This window comes from Lepidochelys olivacea, assembly GCF_965140295.1.
Source record: "Lepidochelys olivacea isolate rLepOli2 genome assembly, chromosome: 14".
In the NCBI taxonomy this organism is placed as follows: domain Eukaryota; kingdom Metazoa; phylum Chordata; order Testudines; family Cheloniidae; genus Lepidochelys; species Lepidochelys olivacea.
Genome location: NC_140424.1, coordinates 45599091 through 45616965, shown reverse-complemented (window position 1 = coordinate 45616965; position 17875 = coordinate 45599091). Strand labels below are relative to the sequence as shown.

The 17875-nt window shown below is 59.8% G+C and overlaps 1 protein-coding gene across 2 annotated transcripts in view; it reads left to right on the top strand.

The window, feature by feature from the left end:
* Positions 1-17186, top strand: part of LOC311530461 (major histocompatibility complex class I-related gene protein-like) — a 41999-nt gene extending 24813 nt beyond the window's left edge. The window contains exons 3-9 of one of the 2 annotated variants that reach the window (XM_084647096.1): positions 10206-10481; positions 11475-11753; positions 13222-13311; positions 14590-14622; positions 14985-15008; positions 15831-15863; positions 16307-17186. In XM_084647096.1, coding sequence (XP_084503222.1) covers positions 10206-10481; positions 11475-11753; positions 13222-13311; positions 14590-14622; positions 14985-15008; positions 15831-15863; positions 16307-16311 — 740 coding nt within the window. In that variant the 3' untranslated portion in view covers positions 16312-17186. Of the gene's footprint in view, positions 1-10205; positions 10482-11474; positions 11754-13212; positions 13312-14589; positions 14623-14984; positions 15009-15830; positions 15864-16306 lie in introns of both variants that reach the window. The other variant, XM_084647095.1, reaches the window with a different exon arrangement.
* Positions 17187-17875: the final 689 nt, after the last annotated feature.

Here is a 17875-nt window from a genome sequence, read left to right as displayed (position 1 = left end):
GGGGTTCGCTGTGCAGAAGGGGGCTAATTATGTCCAACCTGCGCTGAGCTGAACCCAGTGGAAAACCACCGGAGTTTGCTCCTGAGCATCCCTGTGCCATGGTCACCCCCCGGAGCGCTGGACGGCACCTGGAGCTTTGCTCTAGAAACTGGAACAAGTAGATAATGGGAACATCGGGCACTTGTGGGGCGGGGGCACTGCTGGGTGGGGTCAGTGTGAACGGGGAGGGGGCAGAGGGACCCTGTGCAGTTGCTCCAGCCAGAGCAGGGTTACTGGTGGGGCCCCTGTTTCCTCTCTCCTGGCGGGGCGGGTCCCATCACAACTCCTCTGGCTGCAGCCCTAAGTGTGTTGGGGTCTCCCTCCAAAGAGCAGGGGCTGGGCTGGGGATGGGGGCACTGGGCTGGCCAGAGGGGGAGTGACTACAGTGTGAGGGGACCAGGGATTGGAGCAATGCCAGTGGTGGGGGGCAGGGGGGGGCTTTTCCCTGCCAGAGCCCCCCCTGCACTGGGAAACCCACTCACCCCCCCGCAGTGGTGGGTACATGTGGGGCTGTGTGAGCTCTGGTGGGCACAGGGCTGAGGGGACCCCAGGGTGGCCAGGCTGCAGACAGCTTGCAGTAGGGGGGTGTGGTGGAGCCCACTCGCCTCTCGTGAGCGCCCCTGCCGGCCAGGTGTGTGTCTGCACTTTTCCCCAACTTTGCCCTGATTTGCGGTGACCCCGGCCAGCAGTTCACCTTCTCAGGCAGGTTTTCAGTGACTCACCCCTCTGGCCGAGTGTGACGATGTGACTCAGCAGGGAGGGGGGAGTGTTGACCTGGGAATGTGCCCTGGGGAGGGGAGACCTGAGAGCCTGTCACCTGAGCCAGGAGGGGGAGGGGGAGGTGACACCTCTGCCCAGGAATGTGAAGAGAGGCTGCAGCAGGGAACCTGCTGGGTGGGTTTAGTTTCAGTTTGGGGCTGGGGAGAGGAACACAGGGAACCCCAGGGCTGGGGTCTAAGCTCCCTGCTCCCCCAGAAGGACGTGATTGAGGGGTCCTGGGTGTACCCACAAGCTCTGTTGGGGGCTGTGTTCCTGTTGTCCAATAAACCTTCTGTTTTACTGGCTGGCTGAGAGTCTCAGTGGATCCCAGGAAGAGGGGTGCAGGGCCTGGACTCCCCCACACTCCATGACAACTGGTGGCAGCGGTGGGATCTACTGCCCCCCGTGAACGGCGCTTCCTGCAGTAAGTGACTGGGGAGCAGTAAAACGAAGGGGAATTGACGGGGACCAGGCGTGCTGAAGATCCAGAGAGAGACGGTTTCGGGGGGCGGTTAACCCCTGGGAATGTGTGACCAGAGAGAAAGACTTTTGCAGTAACAGGGTCCCCCGGGGGATTGCAGCGAGCGGTCCCAGGGGCGGAGGAGTCTGCAGCTCGACCCTGGCAAAGAGTCGGTGACCTCAAGAAGGACTGGCACACGAGGGGCTTTTCCTGGAAACCGTGGGAAGCTGCCCGGCCTGCGAGTGGCCAGCAGGGAGCTGTACGCTAAACGCCTTAAGAGCGACCTGGTGGAGCTGTGCAGGCAGAGGGGGCTGCGCATCGGGAGGTCCACCAAGGAACAGCTGATTGCCCAGCTGGAGGAGAGGGATCACTTGGATGACCCGATCCCTGTCCCTGGGGGAAGCCGCCCCGCAGACACAGCATGGGCCCTGGGGCCTGACCGGGCTGGGAGGGGTCAGACTGCTGCTGAGGACATCCCGAGACCCTTCCTACCTATGCCTGGGGGAGGGGTTGGGGAAAGCCCCGCAAATACCGAGGGCACCCTGACCCCGGCACCCAGCAGGGGATCCTCCCAGCGGAGCTCCCCATCCCTGGAGCGGAGGCGGCTGGAATGGGAGAGGGAGATGAAAATGAGGGAGCTGGAGGATCATGAAAAACAACGTCAACATGAGGAGAAACAACGTCAACATGAGCAGGAGGAGAAGGAGAGGGAGCGTCAGGAGAAGGAGAGGGAGCGTCAGGAGAAGGAGAAACAAAGACAGCATGAACTGGAGCTGGCCAGGCTGAGGAGCAGTGGGGCCCCGGCTGCGGTGAGTGCAGGGCGACCCAAGACTGCAAGGAACTTTGATAAGTGCTTCCTGGCCCAGCGGAAGGAGGGGGAGGACATAGATAGCTTCCTGACGGCCTTTGAGAATGCCTGTGAGCTGCACAGGGTTGACCCTGCGGACAGGCTCCAGTTCCTCACCCCCTTACTGGACCCCAAAGCCGTGGAGGTGTACAGCCGGATGACAGGGCCGGAGGCAGGGGACTATGAACTGTTCAAACAGGCCCTGCTCCGTGAGTTTGGGCTGACCCCCGAGATGTACCGGAGAAGGTTCCGGAGTCAGCGTAAAACGCCTGAGGTCACCTACCTACACCAGGCCAACCGGATGCAGGGGTATGCCCGCAAGTGGACAGCTGGGGCCCGAGCTAAAGAGGACCTGCTGGACCTAATCGTACTGGAGCAACTGTATGATCAGTGCCCTTCCGACCTGAGGCTGTGGCTGGTGGACAAAAAGCTCGAGAACCCCCAGCACGCAAGGCAGCTGGCCGACGAGTTTGTGAACAGTCGGTCAGGGGGTAGCCAGGAGGAGCCCCAAAAGAACAGGCCCCCCCCCCGATGCAGAGAGAGAGTCACCAGGGGGCCTCCCAGCGGGGAAATAGGGAGAACCCCCTCCCACGGGGAACGTCTGGCGTCGGGCCCCTCCGACCCGCTCGAGGGGACCAACGTGACCTGAGCTGCTATCACTGTGGCCAGAGAGGCCACGTACGGACCCAGTGCCCTGGGCTCAGGGACAAACTGAGCAGACCCATCCTACCCAGGGTTAACTGGGTAGGGACTCAGCTGGACGAGGGGCAGACGACCCAGAAAAGGGGGGCTGCCAGTTTACCACCTGCTCAGGAGGGAAGAGTGCCCCAGGCCAGCTCCACCAGAGGGCTGGAGGCTCTGGACTCAGGGTGCTCAGTTTACAGGGTGGGCGCGGGGCTGTCCCTCCGGAGAGAGTGCCTTGTTCCCCTGGAGGTGGATGGGAGGAAGGTCAATGGATACTGGGATACGGGCGCGGAGGTGACGCTGGCCCGGCCCGAGGTGGTGGCCCCAGATCGGGTGGTGCCCAACACCTACCTGACCCTGACAGGGGTGGGCGGGACCCCATTCAAGGTGCCCGTGGCAAGGGTACACCTGAAATGGGGGGCCAAGGAGGGTCCCAAGGATGTGGGGGTACACCACCATTTGCCCACTGAAGTTTTGATGGGGGGAGACCTAGAGGACTGGCCAAGCAAGCCCCAGACCGCCCTGGTTGTGACGCGTAGCCAGAGCCGGCGAGGGGCACTGCGCCCTGACCTCGGGGAGGGTACCACACCGGAGGCGCAGGATCCTACCCTGGTGGGGAGGGAGGGCCGAGGGGCACGGCTCAGAGAGGCTTAGGCCTCAGACCTGGCCACTGAGGGGGAACCGGGCCCCATCCCTTCCCCAGCCGCTGAGTTCCAGGCCGAGTTGAGGAAAGATCCCTCCTTGCGGAAGCTCAGGGACCTGGCCGACCTCAGTGTGGGACGGACCATGAGGAGAGGCTGCCAGGAGAGGTTCCTGTGGGAGAAGGGGTTCCTGTACCGAGAATGGGCTCCCACAAGGGAAGTAGAGTCCTGTGGGATCAGGAGGCAGCTGGTGGTCCCCCAGAAGTATCGCCGCAGGCTCCTGTACCTGGCCCATGACATCCCCCTCGCAGGGCACCAGGGAATCCGGCGCACCCGCCGATAAGATGCTCCCCCTTCTGAGTCACAGGGAAAACTGCTCAGGACCTGGAAAGAGAGGTGCGGGACATGCTGGCTTTGGGGGTGATCCAGCCATCGGCCAGTCCTTGGGCCTCGCCGGTGGTGCTGGTCCCCAAAAAGGACAGGTCGGTCCGGTTCTGTGTGGACTATCGGAAGCTCAATGCCATCACTGTATCTGATGCCTACCCCATGCCCAGGCTGGACGAGCTCATAGACAAGCTGGGAGGAGCTCGGTACCTTACCACCATGGACCTTACAAAGGGCTACTGGATGCAGATGCCCGACTGAAATCGGCCTTTATCACCCCTCTGGGGCTCTATGAGTTCCTGACCCTGCCTTTCGGCCTCAAGGGAGCACCGGCCACCTTCCAGCGCCTAGTGGACCAGCTCCTGAGGGGGATGGAGAGTTTTGCCGTGGCGTATATTGATGACATCTGTGTCTTTAGCCAGACCTGGGAGGACCACGTGTCCCAGGTTAGACAAGTGCTGGACCGACTCCAGGGGGCTGGGCTGACCATAAAAGCGGAGAAGTGCAAGGTGGGGATGGCTGAAATATCCTACCTGGGCCATCGGGTGGGGAGCGGCCGCCTAAAGCCGGAACCAGCCAAGGTGGAGGTGATCAGAGACTGGCCCGCTCCCCACACCAAAAAGCAGGTCCAAGCCTTTATTGGGATGGCAGGATACTACCGAAGATTTGTGCCCCACTTTAGCGCCATAGCCACCCCCATCACGGAGCTATGCAAGAAGGGGAAGCCAGACAAGGTGGTCTGGACTGAGCAGTGCCAGGAGGCTTTCTGGGCACTGAAGGAGGCTCTGGTCAGTGGCCCAGTTCTGGCAAACCCAGACTTTGACAAGCCCTTTGTGGTGTTCACTGACGCCTCAGACACGGGACTGGGGGCGGTGTTAATGCAGGAGGATGAAAAGGGGGAGAGACACCCCATCGTGTATCTGAGCAAGAAGTTGCTACCCCGGGAGCAACACTACGCGGCCTTTGAGAAGGAGTGCCTGGCCATGGTGTGGGCCCTCAAGAAACTAGAGCCCTATCTCTTCTGGCGACACTTCACCGTCTACACCGACCACTCTCCCCTGACCTGGTTGCACCAGATGAAAGGAGCCAACGCCAAACTCCTGAGATGGAGCCTGCTCCTGCAGGATTACGACATGGACGTGGTCCACGTGAAGGGAAGGGACAACCTGATAGCGGATGCGCTGTCCCGGAGAGGGGGCCCCGAACTTCCCCAGGTCACTGGTCAGCGTGACCCCGCTCCATTCAGTCTCGAAGGGGGGAGAGATGTGAGGATGTGACTCAGCAGGGAGGGGGGAGTGTTGACCTGGGAATGTGCCCTGGGGATGGGAGACCTGAGAACCTGTCACCTGAGCCAGGAGGGGGAGGGGGAGGTAACACCTCTGCCCGGGAATGTGGACAGAGGCTGCAGCAGGGAACCTGCTGGGGGGGGTTTAGTTTTCAGTTTGGGGCTGGGTGGAGGAACACAGGGAACCCCAGGGCTGGGGTCTAAGCTCCCTGCTCCCCCAGAAGGACTTGACTGAGGGGTCCTGGTTGTACCCACAAGCTCTGTTGTGGACTGTGTTCCTGTTGTCCAATAAACCTTCTGTTTTACTGGCTGGCTGAGAGTCTCAGTGGATCCCAGGAAGAGGGGTGCAGGGCCTGGACTCCCCTACACTCTGTGACAGCCCCAACAATACGGGCGATGCTATTCTCCACCGCCCAGACACGACCAGCGGAGGAGAAAGAACAAGGGGTTTGGGTGCAGGCCCCCTCCGCCCTCCTCCTCCATGGGGCCATCCCAGTTGGCTCCTCGTCATTTCAGCACCTTGAAGTTCTCGTTTTGACGCGACGCGACGCCGCTCGAGGACGACCTACCAGTCCCTCCACTCAAGGATTCAGTTACACTATTCTTCAGTGTCTGGGAACACATTGACCTTGGAGCGCTGGGTCCCAAACACAGTGGAATCTGGGTATAGCCTCCAATTTTTGTCTTCCCTCCCCGTCCCTCTTCAGGGACCCTTCTCAGAAGCATCGGTTGGAGCAGGAGGTACAGTCCCTCCTTCGGACGGGAGCCATGGGAGAGGTTCCACACAGAAGGTATCCTAAGATTTTGTGGTAAACCAGACCCATTACCAATTCACGGCCCTGCCATTTGGTCTATCGGCCACCCCGGCAGTCTTCACCAAGTGTATGGAAGTAGTAGGGGCCTTTCTGAAAAATGGGAAAACGTAGACTCTGTCTCGACAATTGGCTGATCAGAGGTTGGTCTCAAGCGCGGGTGGAGACCAACATTGACTTCATACAATCCACCTTCCAGGCTTTGTGTCTACTGATAATCATACAGAAGTCTAACCCCTCTGCACATGCCCAGGGTGTGGGGTGAGCTCAGGCTGGGCTTGGAGGCAAGCAGGAGGATGAGGGGGGGTGCCTGGCAGCCCTGCACCTCCCCACCCAGCCATGGGAACAGATGGGGGCACACAGCACAGGGGTGGAGATGGGTCTGTTGCCAAAGCTGATGCTCTCACCAGCACCAGCCCCACCCACAGTGATTTAAAAGGGGGGGGTCTGGAGGAAGGATGGGAGTTGGGGGTGGTTCAGGTCCTGGTGTAGGACATGAGAGCCCTAGATCCAATCCCAGCTCTGCCACAGACTCTGTATGACCTTGGGCCTGTCACCCAGCCTCTCCCTGCCTCTGTTCCTAGCTGCCCATTTCTGACAGGGCACACAGAGCCTCCCCCTGCTCCCAGTGTGGCCAGCCTCAGACACCAGAACAGCAGGAGATTTCTCCCAAAACATGGTGAGAGAATTTTCAGATCAGATTGGTTCTGGGTCTGTCATTTTTTGAGTTTTGAAACCACTTTTGAAATGGAGTTGGTGCCTGTGCACAGTGGTGCAGGGGCAGGACAGCATCAAGGGGGCGCCCAGAGCTGGGGGTCAGGGCAGTGCTGGGGCTGGAGGGGAGACTCTCCTGGTTGGGAATCTAAGGGGAGCAGAGACCAAAAGGCAGGAGGGCAAGGACAAGGGGAGAGCCTGGGGAGGAAAGCGAGACGGGGAACCCCCGGTGCTGGGAGGGGGAGAGTGGGTTCTTCTAGAATCCTAGAATATCAGGGTTGGAAGGGACCTCAGGAGGTCCTCTAGTCCAACCCCCTAGCTAGTTCATCCCCTTGCTTCCATGGCCCCAGCACCGTGGTGCCAGGGCTGTGAGATGTGCCATGTTGGGGGGACCAGGTAGAACCCGGCAGCCTGTCCGGCCCTGGCTAACTTTGGGGTTCGCTGTGCAGACGGGGGTTACTTGTGTCCAACCTGCGCTGAGCTCAGGTGCTGGCTGCAGGGACGGTTACTGGGGTTGGCTCCTGCCCCCAGCAAGCACTGAGCTGCTGTTACTGGCTTGGCCTGAACCCCGCACAGTGACTCGTGAGGGTGGAGGGCTGGCTGGACACTGTACAGGGGCCTGATACGCAGAGGTGGGTGCCTGGCTCTCCCTGGGCATTGGGCCCTTTTCAGTGTCTCCAGCTGGGCATTTCACCCAAATTGCCTGTCACTGGTGAACATGCAGCGCGTCTGGACTGTAGTTCTCTCTGTGTGTGGGATGGGGGCGTGCGAGGGTGTTTGGGACCCTGGCTGGGCTGTTCTCATAACCTCTCCCACACCCTGCTGCACCCACAGCTCCCTGCTTCTGTTTGCTGAGCCAGGGGCCTGCCCCGCTCCCCGTCAGTCTTTCTGCTGCTCCAACAGCCATTCTCCCTGCCCTCAGCTTCTCCTTCCTGCCTCCCATGTCCCCCCCACACCTCCTGACAGCCTGGGGGCAGCCATCTGCCCCGGGCCACCTTCTATGGGTTCCTGGCAAACCCTGGCAGGTGGGGGCCACCTTTGCCAAGGCCAGTGTCTCTGCCTTCTGCCCGGCTGTAGGGAAACAACAGCCATCTTAACACAGGGCGTCCTGCAGCTCCAGCCCCATGGTAGATGGTGGCCACTCTGAAAAGGAACAAGACCACCAGAGTTTGCTCTTCACTGTCCCTGGGTCATGGGACAGGCCCCCGAGCACTGGGCGGCACCAGGAGTTGTGCTTTAGAAACTGGAACAAATAGATAATGGGAACCTTATGTCACCCTTCTGCCCGTCAGAGTTGGCAGCAACAAGGGCCGGGTTCAGTATCTCTGTGATCCATTCCAATAACACAGTGCAAACTGGCTCGAGCCCCCACCCAGTGACCTGGGACAAATATATACCACCCCCGCTGGGTGCCTCCAAGAGGCAATACTTCCCCTCTCGCAAGCACAGAGTCTGAGTGTAGCGGAAAGCCTTTTAATAATAACAGAGAGAAACAATGTGGCATTATGTTGGGAAAACACCACCAACCGGATTCCTAACACAACCCATGAGCAAAAAACCCACCCCAAGCAAATTGGGGCATGCCCTTTCCCTTTGGTTCTTGAGTCCAGCAACCCAAAATCACCCGAAGTCCCAAAAGTCCAACGACCCAAAAGTCTCTGTCCCTGGTCAGGGCAGCCCCAGAGTTCAAAAGTTTATCTTACCTCCCAACCTGGGTGGAGATGGGGAGGGGGGGTTAAGGGGCACCTTACGTGGTCCAGATCTGATGGCCTCACCTCTCCATGGGGCTCCACTCTGCCAACCGCCCCATGAGCTGCTCTCTCCATCCCGCAAACTGCTCTGCTCCACCAGCCGCTCCGCTCACCCTCCCGCAAACTGCTCCACCATATAGCTTCAGGCTCCCCCACTACTTAACACAACGCTCAGTGATTTCAGCTCTTAGTAAGTTTAGCTCTTTTGTGATTTCAGCTCATAGTAAGGGAGCCTCAGGGCTGGTCCACCATTAGCCCAAAGTGAATTCAGCTCAGCAGCCTGTAACTAGACTCCTAATGGAAACAAAATTAGCTCTGATATTCCACAGTGGAGAGAGGAGGAAGTGCAATTAACATGTAAGGCCCTCACCAGGGGCCCAGACCACCAAGTATTAATATCTGCCCCCAGCCTCTCTCCATTCACAGAGTTTTGGAACCCATGTCCCTTGCCTAGCGAGTGATACTTAGTTGATGGTGAGTCCCTCCATCATAACAAAAGGCCACGTACAGTTCCACTGTCCTTGATTCCCATAATCAGGGTAATAACAATTTATTCTTCCTGCCCCAATAACAGAGACACTGGGGATCCCACAGCAGCCAAAGTGACCATTTGGGCAGCTATGGCCTCATTCTAGGCATGGTGGGTGTGCCTATGCAAATGAGATCAGCCCCTGAAAGTTCTTTTCCACAACGTGCCACACCTCACCACCAGATGTCAGGGTGGAGCTCATCCTGACTCTGCTTACATCTTAAAACCCTACACTGGGCACTTGTGGGGCAGCAGTGCTGCTGGGTTGGGTCATTGTGAACTTGGGGGGGAGAGAATGATCCTGCATGGTTGCTCCATGGAGAGCAGGGTTGAGTGTGAGGGGCCCTGTTGCCCCTCTCCATGGAGAGGTCCCCTCACAACTCCTCTGGCTGCAGCCTGAGTGTATTAGGGGATCTCTCTCCAATGAGCAGCAGCTGGGCTGGTGATGGAGGGACTGGTCCCCAGAACAGGTGGGGCACTGGGGTGGTCAGAGAGGCAGTGATCACAGTGTGCGGGGACCAGCAATGCCGGGAAGGGGTGGGGGGGGGGCTTTCTCCTGCCACAGCCAGAGCACCCCCTGCACTGGGAAACCCAAACGGGGCTCTGTGAGGCCTCATGGGTATAGGGCCGTGGGGAATCCAGGATGACTAGTCTGCAGACAGCTTGCAGTAGGAGGGGATGGGGGAAGATAGGACCCAGCAGCATGGGAGGGACCTGGTAGGGGTGTAGGCTCTCTGTCAGAGGAGGGGGTGTTCTCAAATCATAGAATCATAGAATATCAGGGTTGGAAGGGACCCCAGAAGGTCATCTAGTCCAACCCCCTGCTCAAAGCAGGACCAATCCCCAACTAAATCATCCCAGCCAGGGCTTTGTCAAGCCTGACCTTAAAAACCTCTAAGGAAGGAGATTCTACCACCTCCCTAGGTAACGCATTCCAGTGTTTCACCACCCTCTTAGTGAAAAAGTTTTTCCTAATATCCAATCTAAACCTCCCCCACTGCAACTTGAGACCATTACTCCTCGTTCTGTCATCTGCTACCATTGAGAACAGTCTAGAGCCATCCTCTTTGGAACCCCCTTTCAGGTAGTTGAAAGCAGCTATCAAATCCCCCCTCATTCTTCTCTTCTGCAGGCTAAACAATCCCAGCTCCCTCAGCCTCTCCTCATAACTCATGTGTTCCAGTCCCCTAATCATTTTTGTTGCCCTTTGCTGGACTCTCTCCAATTTATCCAAATCTCTAGCTGTTCCTTGTGGCTCAAATCACAATTCAGCCCTAGAGTCCCTGGCTATGTATTTCAGGATTTCACACACTCCAGCTCAAGTACGGCTGTGAGCAGCAGGACGATGGTAGCACCAAGGGGTTTTACCAGTATGCGTACGATCAGCGAGACTTTCTCAGCCTGGATAAGAACACAGAGACCTGGGTGGCCGCAGATGACGCGGCTCAGATCACCAAACGGAAATGGGATGCTGAGAGGAGCATCGCTCAGTACTGGAAGGGCTACCTGGAGGGGACCTGCATCGAGTGGCTGCGGAAGTACCTGGAGTACGGGAAGGAGACGCTGCAGAGGAGAGGTGAGGTGGGGGGAGTCTCGTACCCACCCAGGGGCAGCACTGATGGAGGATCCCCCTCACCTCAGATACTGTTCCCCCATGTGCAACATGCTCTGTTGTCACTAGCACGATTTCCCACCCCCACACACACCCCGCCCCATGGGATGAGGCCCCAGCATTGCTGCAGGAGCCACTGTTTGTCTCCTGGTCCTGTCCCGCCCTGTTCAGCCCCCCAAGCCAAGCAGAGCCCCTCGGGTGTCTGTGTCCCAGCCGCATGTATCAGAATCCGATGTGAGAGTGCGGCTGCACCAGGTTCCATCCCTCTGGCCAGGTGTCACAGAGTGTGTGGGAGTCCAGGCCCTGCACCCCTCTTCCTGGGATCCACTGAGACTCTCAGCCAGCCAGTAAAATGGAAGGTTTATTGGACACCAGGAACAAATAGAGCTTGTGGGTACAACCAGGACCCCTCAGTCAAGTCCTTCTGGGGGAGCAGGGAGCTTAGACCCCAGCCCTGGGGTTCCCTGTGTTCCTCCACCCAGCCCCAAACTGAAACTAAACCCACCCAGCAGGTTCCCTGCTGCAGCCTCTGTTCACATTCCTGGGCAGAGGTGTCACCTCCCCCTCCCCCTCCTGGCTCAGGTGACAGGTTCTCAGGTCTCCCATCCCCAGGGCACATTCCCAGGTCAACACTCCCCCCTCCCTGCTGAGTCACATCGTCACACCAGGCCAGGGCAGTGCTGTCCCCTGTGGTGCATTGCCAGGCCCAGGGCTCTGCCTGCTCCAGCTGGAAGGGGGAGCAGACTGGGGGTACTGGGCTGGGTACGGGAGAGGTGGGGGCCTCAGCTGCTGGGTCTCCCTGTGCAGGGGGCTGGGCTGGTGCCTCTAGCTAGTGCTAGAGAGTCTCTCAACACCCTCAGCTGCCTTGTGATGGGCTGCACCAGGCCCTCAGCTGCTGCCACCCCGGGGAATCCAGCGCGGGGAGTTTCTCTCTAGCTCCGTGTCTCCTTCCCCCAGAGCCACCGCGGGTGCAGGTGAGCGACCGGCCGAGCCAGGATGGGGGTCTCACCACCCTCTCCTGCCGGGTCCACGGCTTCTACCCGCGGAACGTGGCCGTCGTGTGGCTGAAGAAGGGGGTGGCCATGCTGCAGGAGACGATCCAATGGGGGGTAGTTCCCAGCGGGGACGGGACCTACCAGACCCGGGCCACCATTGACATCGACCCCAGCAGAGAGACCGATTATACCTGCTGCGTGGAGCACCCCAGCCTGGCGGAGGATCTGAGAGTGCCCTGGAGTAAGGGGGGACTGGCCCTGGGATGGGAGGAAGGGAGCGGGGGGAAAACCCAGGATACTAATGGGGGGGTGAAGTGACTGACCCCTGGGATGTGGGGGAGGGGATTTCAGTGGGGTTATGGGGCTCTAGTGGGGGGTTGGGGTGACTGATCTCTGTGTTGGGGGTGGGGGGGATACAGGACACTAGTAGGGGAGTGTCACGGAGTCTCTGGGCGATGCTCTGGAACTGCTCCCTGCGAAGCCAGTCAGGACTCTGGGGAAGTCTCCTTTCTGGGAGCAGACTGTCTGCAGGGGACACAGCTCACCCGGCTTCCCCCTTCCTGGGTCTGACCTCGGAGCATTCAGCCTCCTCTGCCCCTCCGTGCGCTTCCCACCGCGAGTCCGCCCAGGCGGGGTCCTGGGGAAGCCAGAGGGTCCTGCCCCCCAACTCCGCAGTCAGACGGGACTCTCAGCCAGCCAGTAAAACAGAAGGTTTATTAGACGACAGGAACATGGTCTAACACAGAGCTTGCAGGTGCAGAGAACGGGACCCCTCAGTTGGGTCCATTTTGGGGCCAGTGAGCCAGACAACACCGTCTGCATTTCACTCCTCATCCCCAGCCAGCCCCAAACTGTAACTCTCTCCAGCCCCCCCTCCTCTGGGCTTTGTCCCTTTCCCGGGCCAGGAGGGCACCGGATTCCTTTGTTCTCCAACCCTTTAGCTCTCACCTTGCAGGGGGGAAGGACCCAGGCCATCAGTGGCCAGGAAACAGGGTGTCGGCCATCCTCTGTGTCCAGACCCCTGCCCACACCTGCCCTCTAGGGCTCTGCAATGACAATACACCCTTACCCCACCACCTAGAGACTTAAGAACTTCATAGGGGAAACTGAGGCACCCCCACACTATTCAGAGGAAACATTAAGAACAGTCCCACTTCGTCACAGGGAGCCAGGAGATTGACCCCCATAATGAGGGAGGAGGGAATTTTGGGGGGTTATGGGGCACCAAAGTGGGGTGAGATGACTGACCCATGTAACAGAGCATGTGGGTTTGTGGTTCCCCTGCTGTCGTGGAGTGTGGGGGACTCCAGGCCCTGCCCCCCTCTTCCTGGGATTCACTGAGACTCTCAGCCAGCCAGGAAAACAGAAGGTTTATTGGATGACAGGAACACAGTCCAAAACAGAGCTTGTGGGTACAACCAGGACCCCTCAATCACGTCCTTCTGGGGGAGCAGGGAGCTTAGACCCCAGCCCTGGGGTTCCCTGCGTTCCTCCCCCCAGCCCCAAACTGAAACTAAACCCCCCCAGCAGGCCCCCTCCTGCAGCCTCCGTCCACATTCCCCCCCCACTTCCCCCCCCAGCTCAGCTGACAGGCTCTCAGGTCTCCCCTCCCCAGGGCACATTCCCAGGTCAACACTCCCCCCTCCCTGCTGATCACATCGTCACACCTGTTCACTGTCCCATTCCCGTTCCTGTTTCAGCCGTTTCAGAGCCCAAGTCCAGCGTGATGCTGATCGTGGGTGTCATTATCGGGATTCTCGTGCTGGTCACTGCCGTCGCTGGAGCCGTTGTCTTCCTCAGTAAGTGCCGGGTGTCTGTGCCAGGTCTTGGTGACGTGCCCATCACCCTGGTGCCAGGGCTGGGAGATTGCTGGGCTGCTCTGGACTGGCTGGGCCCCTGCACCCGCCCCTACAGCCCCCGGTGTCAGTGCTGTGTGGCTGCCCCGCTCTGCTGCTGGGCCCAGGGCTGCCCGGTGGGGAGCAAAGGGGCAGTTTGCTCTGGGCCCCCCCAGCCGCAGGAGCTGAGGAGTGCTGAGCTGGCATGTGGGGTTGCAGCGCCCCACCTGAGTCTGTGCTGTGACCCCATGCGCCAGGTCGCAGGGCCCAGAGTGGGGATCCGGGCCCAGCCCCCCAGGACAGGCGCCCCCGAGGCAGGCTGAGTGTGGGGCGGGGTCGCTCTCTGCCCCTCACCATCTGGGTTTCCCCCTGCGTGTTGACACCCTTGCAATGGTGGGGGGCCTCAGACTCTGCCCCAGGCCCCCCGTGACAGTCTGTGCGCCCCCCCCCCCCCGTCACACAAACGGGGGTAGAGGGCAGAAGAGCACCGCCTACGAGTCCTTTCCGCAGCTTTCCAGATGGCCGGGTCAGGGTCTAAGGTCCAAAACACAGGTGATGGGGGAAGCAGGGCAGCGTGGCCTGGTGGCCAGAGTTCAATGGGGGGGGGCACCCACCAAGGGATGTGCAGCCCCAGTATGGGGGCCCCGACCCAGTCTGCCACTGACTCAGCGGGGGGGTCCTACCGAGACACGCCGAGCTTTCCCGGGTGGGAGGTACCACTCCATCACCCTCCCTGGGTCACTCCCGACCGGAGCCTGCGCTGGGGTCTCCCATGAGCCTTCGGATTCTCCCTGGTGATTTGGGCCTGTGGCTCCTCCAGTCGCCGGGGTTCAAGTGGGCCCAGGGAGACTCTGATTCCCAGCACAGTCAGGGGCTGTGGGCTGGCCCTCCGCCGGCCCTTCCCAGGCAGGTCCTTCCCCTGCGGCCGCCAGCCCAGAAGGAGCTGGGCTCCCTCCCTTTATAATGCGAGAGCGTGGGGAGCATGCCAGCACCGCTGGGGAGGTGGGACTTCTGCTGTCAATAATACGGGCTTAACTCTGTCTGGGCTAGTTCAGGGTCAGCAGACCCCGTCACACCCCCCAAAACTCTGTGTGGCCCTGGCTGGGCCAGAGCCACCGGAAAATGGTCCGTACAGAGCCTGTCGTCCTGCCCCTGCAATGGGCCGGGCCCCTTGGGACAGATGGGAGCCAGTTCCTGCCCTGGGAGCAGCCGTGCTCATTGCAATCTGCCTTGTCTCTGCAGGGAAGAAGAAAGGCGGCTACAAAGCGGCTGCAGGTAAGTGCTGAGCCCTCTTTGCGCCCCTGTTCCTGTCGCTGGGTAACCCGGTACATGGCAGCCTGGGGCCAGTACCCAGAGACCTCCCCTAGCCCCCCACGGCCTCTGAGGCTGGGGAGCTGCAACAGCGGGACTGGCCAGCGACAGTCCTGGGCAGTGACACTAATGCCCTGGCTGGGCCTGGCTGGGCCTGGGTGCTCTGTACAGGTCGCCCATCACCATGGTATCTGGGCACAGTGGTAAAACACCAACACCTGGCTCAGAGTCACGGGGCTGTGTACGTGTATGACGAGTGTGGGGCAGGGAGAACAGGGACCCTGCGTTCCACGAGACACTGACCCCGGCTTCCTTCTCCCTCACAGCTCACGAAGGCTCTTCCAGCTCCGGTAGGTGACGGGCGGGTGACGCTAGCCCAGGGGACGTGCTGGGGCCTGAGGCCTCGGGGGGAGGCACAGGACGTGTTAACGGACCTCGGGGTCCCTCTGTGGGGTGGGGGGGTCCCTGGTGTTTCGGTGACACTGGGGGTTTGGCTGCATGGGGAGATTGACCGGCAGAGCTAAATTATTCAGCCACAGCTGTGCTGGTCGATTTCCCCTGATTAGGCTGAGTTCAAAGGAACCTAGGGGAGTCGGGGGAGTGTCAGCACCCAACTCCGCTCGGCTGCTTTGAAATTCCCAGCCCGCGCTCTGCAGCCGCCCGTGAAGTCGGTAGAGGGGCACACACCTCATGCCGGACCGGCCGTATGTGTTCCCCGTGGGGTTGGGGGCGTCTGACCCCTCGGAGCAGCATTTCGCCCTGGCGGGGTCTGGCCTGGGTCTAACCCCACCCCCTCCTGCTGCAGCTGGGAGCTGGGTTTGGCGCCGATGGGACGTGTTGTACACCAAGGGGGGGGATGTAGGAGCCTCGGCCCCACTGATTTCAATGGGGTTTGGACTCCCGAGTCACTAAGGTGTTTCTGAGAGTCCCACCCCCGTATGTCCATGTCCCCAGTGGGGGGGCGGCGCAGGGATCTTAGCCCCGGGGAGCAGTGACCAGCCCTGCCTCCCGCTGGCTGCCCCCTCGTCGTCCCTCGCACCAGGGCAAAGTGCAGCCGCTCAGCTGGGGCAGCGTCACGCCCGCCCTGCAGCAGGGTAAACGCCGACACGAGGGGCCGGGCGGGGATCGGGGCTGGAGACGCTAACACCCCCCTTCTCCTTCTCCCCTCCCAGGAAGCAACCAGGGATCCCACACCGGCATCAACGGTAAGCGAGGGGGAGACCAGCCAGGGGGGTTCCGGGGGGGGAGACCCCTGCCCAGAGTCCCCCAGCCCTGCCCCTCTGAGCAGCCAGGTGTGGGGAGCCCTGCCCCGATCTCCCTGCAGTCAGGGGGTGCTGCGTGTGGGGGCGGGTCTGCATCTCCCCTCTGCAGGCGGCAGGGACTCGGGGAGGGGGTGTGGGGTGTGTCCGGCTCCAGGGGAAGGGGCCGGGATGCATCACGGATGCCGCGCTGGCCGCCGGGAGCAGTGATCACTGTAGCTCAGTGGGTGCGGTGAACGGCTTTACGGTCGTCCCCCCCCCGGCACGGGGTGTGGCGACCCGCCAGGGCTTTACCCCGAGCGCCAGGTGAGCGCCCGGTATCGTGGCTGGCGCTGCCGACTCTGCTCACCAGGACCCCGGTGCTGACTCTCCCCGTCTCGTTTCTGCAGCGTGACGGAGCCCGTCGGCCCCTGCGCGGCCTGCTGGGGGGACCCAGGCGCGAGGAGAGACCAGAGCAGATCAGGCTCCTGGGCATGCAACAGCTCATCAGCACCTTCCACAGCCTGCTTAAAGCCCTTTGCCTTGATTGTACCCGAGCTAAACACCCGGCTGTGAGAGAATTTAACTCTCCGTGGCTGCAGACTGCCGGGGATGGTCGGGGTCGCTTATTGTTTGATTTTTACAGAACTAGATTGGTTTTCAAAAAATTAAAACTTAAATCTATCTTGTTTGTATAGAAAAAAGTAACCAGGGTGGGCTGGAATGAATTAATGTTAGCGTAGGGCTGTACCCAGCACACACTGTTCTGTCTGCTTTGATTGTAACCTAGCCCCTGTTTTCTGTTTCTGCGGTGATTAAGGTATTAAGATATTATTCTTTTTGCTGCTGCAGCTTCCTGTGTAATGGGATAAATCCTGCTGTCAGGGCACTGGTCACGCCAGTGTAAGGCCTTGTCTACATTGCGATTTGCACTGGTGTAACCATAAAGGTGTGAATTTAAATTGAGTTAGTTAAATCCCTGTGTGGACACGCACAGTCTGTTGTGAGAAGTGGAATTTTTTTATTTAAACTGATTCCCAAGTGACTTAAGTGACATGAATAAAAGCCACACCTCTTCAGCCATGTCCGCTCACTGATCTGGTGCACATTTGTGTGTAGACAAAGGCTAAGCAGGCGCTGATTCTGCTCCCAAATGGGTTGATTTTGTGTGTGAGGGATGTAATTTTTTTCTTTTGTTAAGGTTTTAACAACTGTTTTAAATAGTAACATTGTAAATCTCCTGGCGATTTTCATGGGGACACAATAAATGTGTGGTTTTTACTCTCCTCAGCCCGTTTGGAGGATTCTGTCCGTGGCGGGCCAGGGAATTGGGGGGGGTGTCGCAGGGCTGGGGAGCGCAGGGGCCTGGCAGGAAGGGGCTGGCGCGTGTGTACGTTGGGCTTGGGGTGTTTGGGGGTGACTAATGGGTGTTGGGCAGGGGCGGGTCTGGGCCACAGCAGCACTGATAGCCCACCGGTCCCCTGTCACTCAGGGCAGGACAGCTCTGGTCTAACACAGGCCAGGCTTCCCCTGCTGAGCTCTCATCCGACACAGAGCAGAGATGAGGGGTCAGGAGCTTTATAGGGACTGAGACTCAGGGGGAGAGTTTCCAAAGTGCCTAAGGGATTCAGGAGCATGACTGTCAGTGACAGTCAATGGGACTGATGTTCCTAAACCCCTTAGTGCTTTGGAAAACTTCCCCCAGGTCCCTTTAAACTCAGGTTCAGATGAGGCCTGGAACAGCCATCCCATGAACCTCTCCTCCAGCTGGGGCAGGGAACATGGGGAGGGGTGGGGAGTGGGGCAGCCAAGCTGGGTCCGGGGCTGACAGGCCCTTTGAACAGGGGAGCTAAGCCAGGCTGAGATGCAGGAGGCTGCTTGCAGCCACCATTGCTCTAGGGTCCGAGTGCCAGTCTGCCCTGTGTGGGGCCACGCAGCCTGGGCCCTGCACACAGTAACCCCTGGGCTAGGACAGAGTT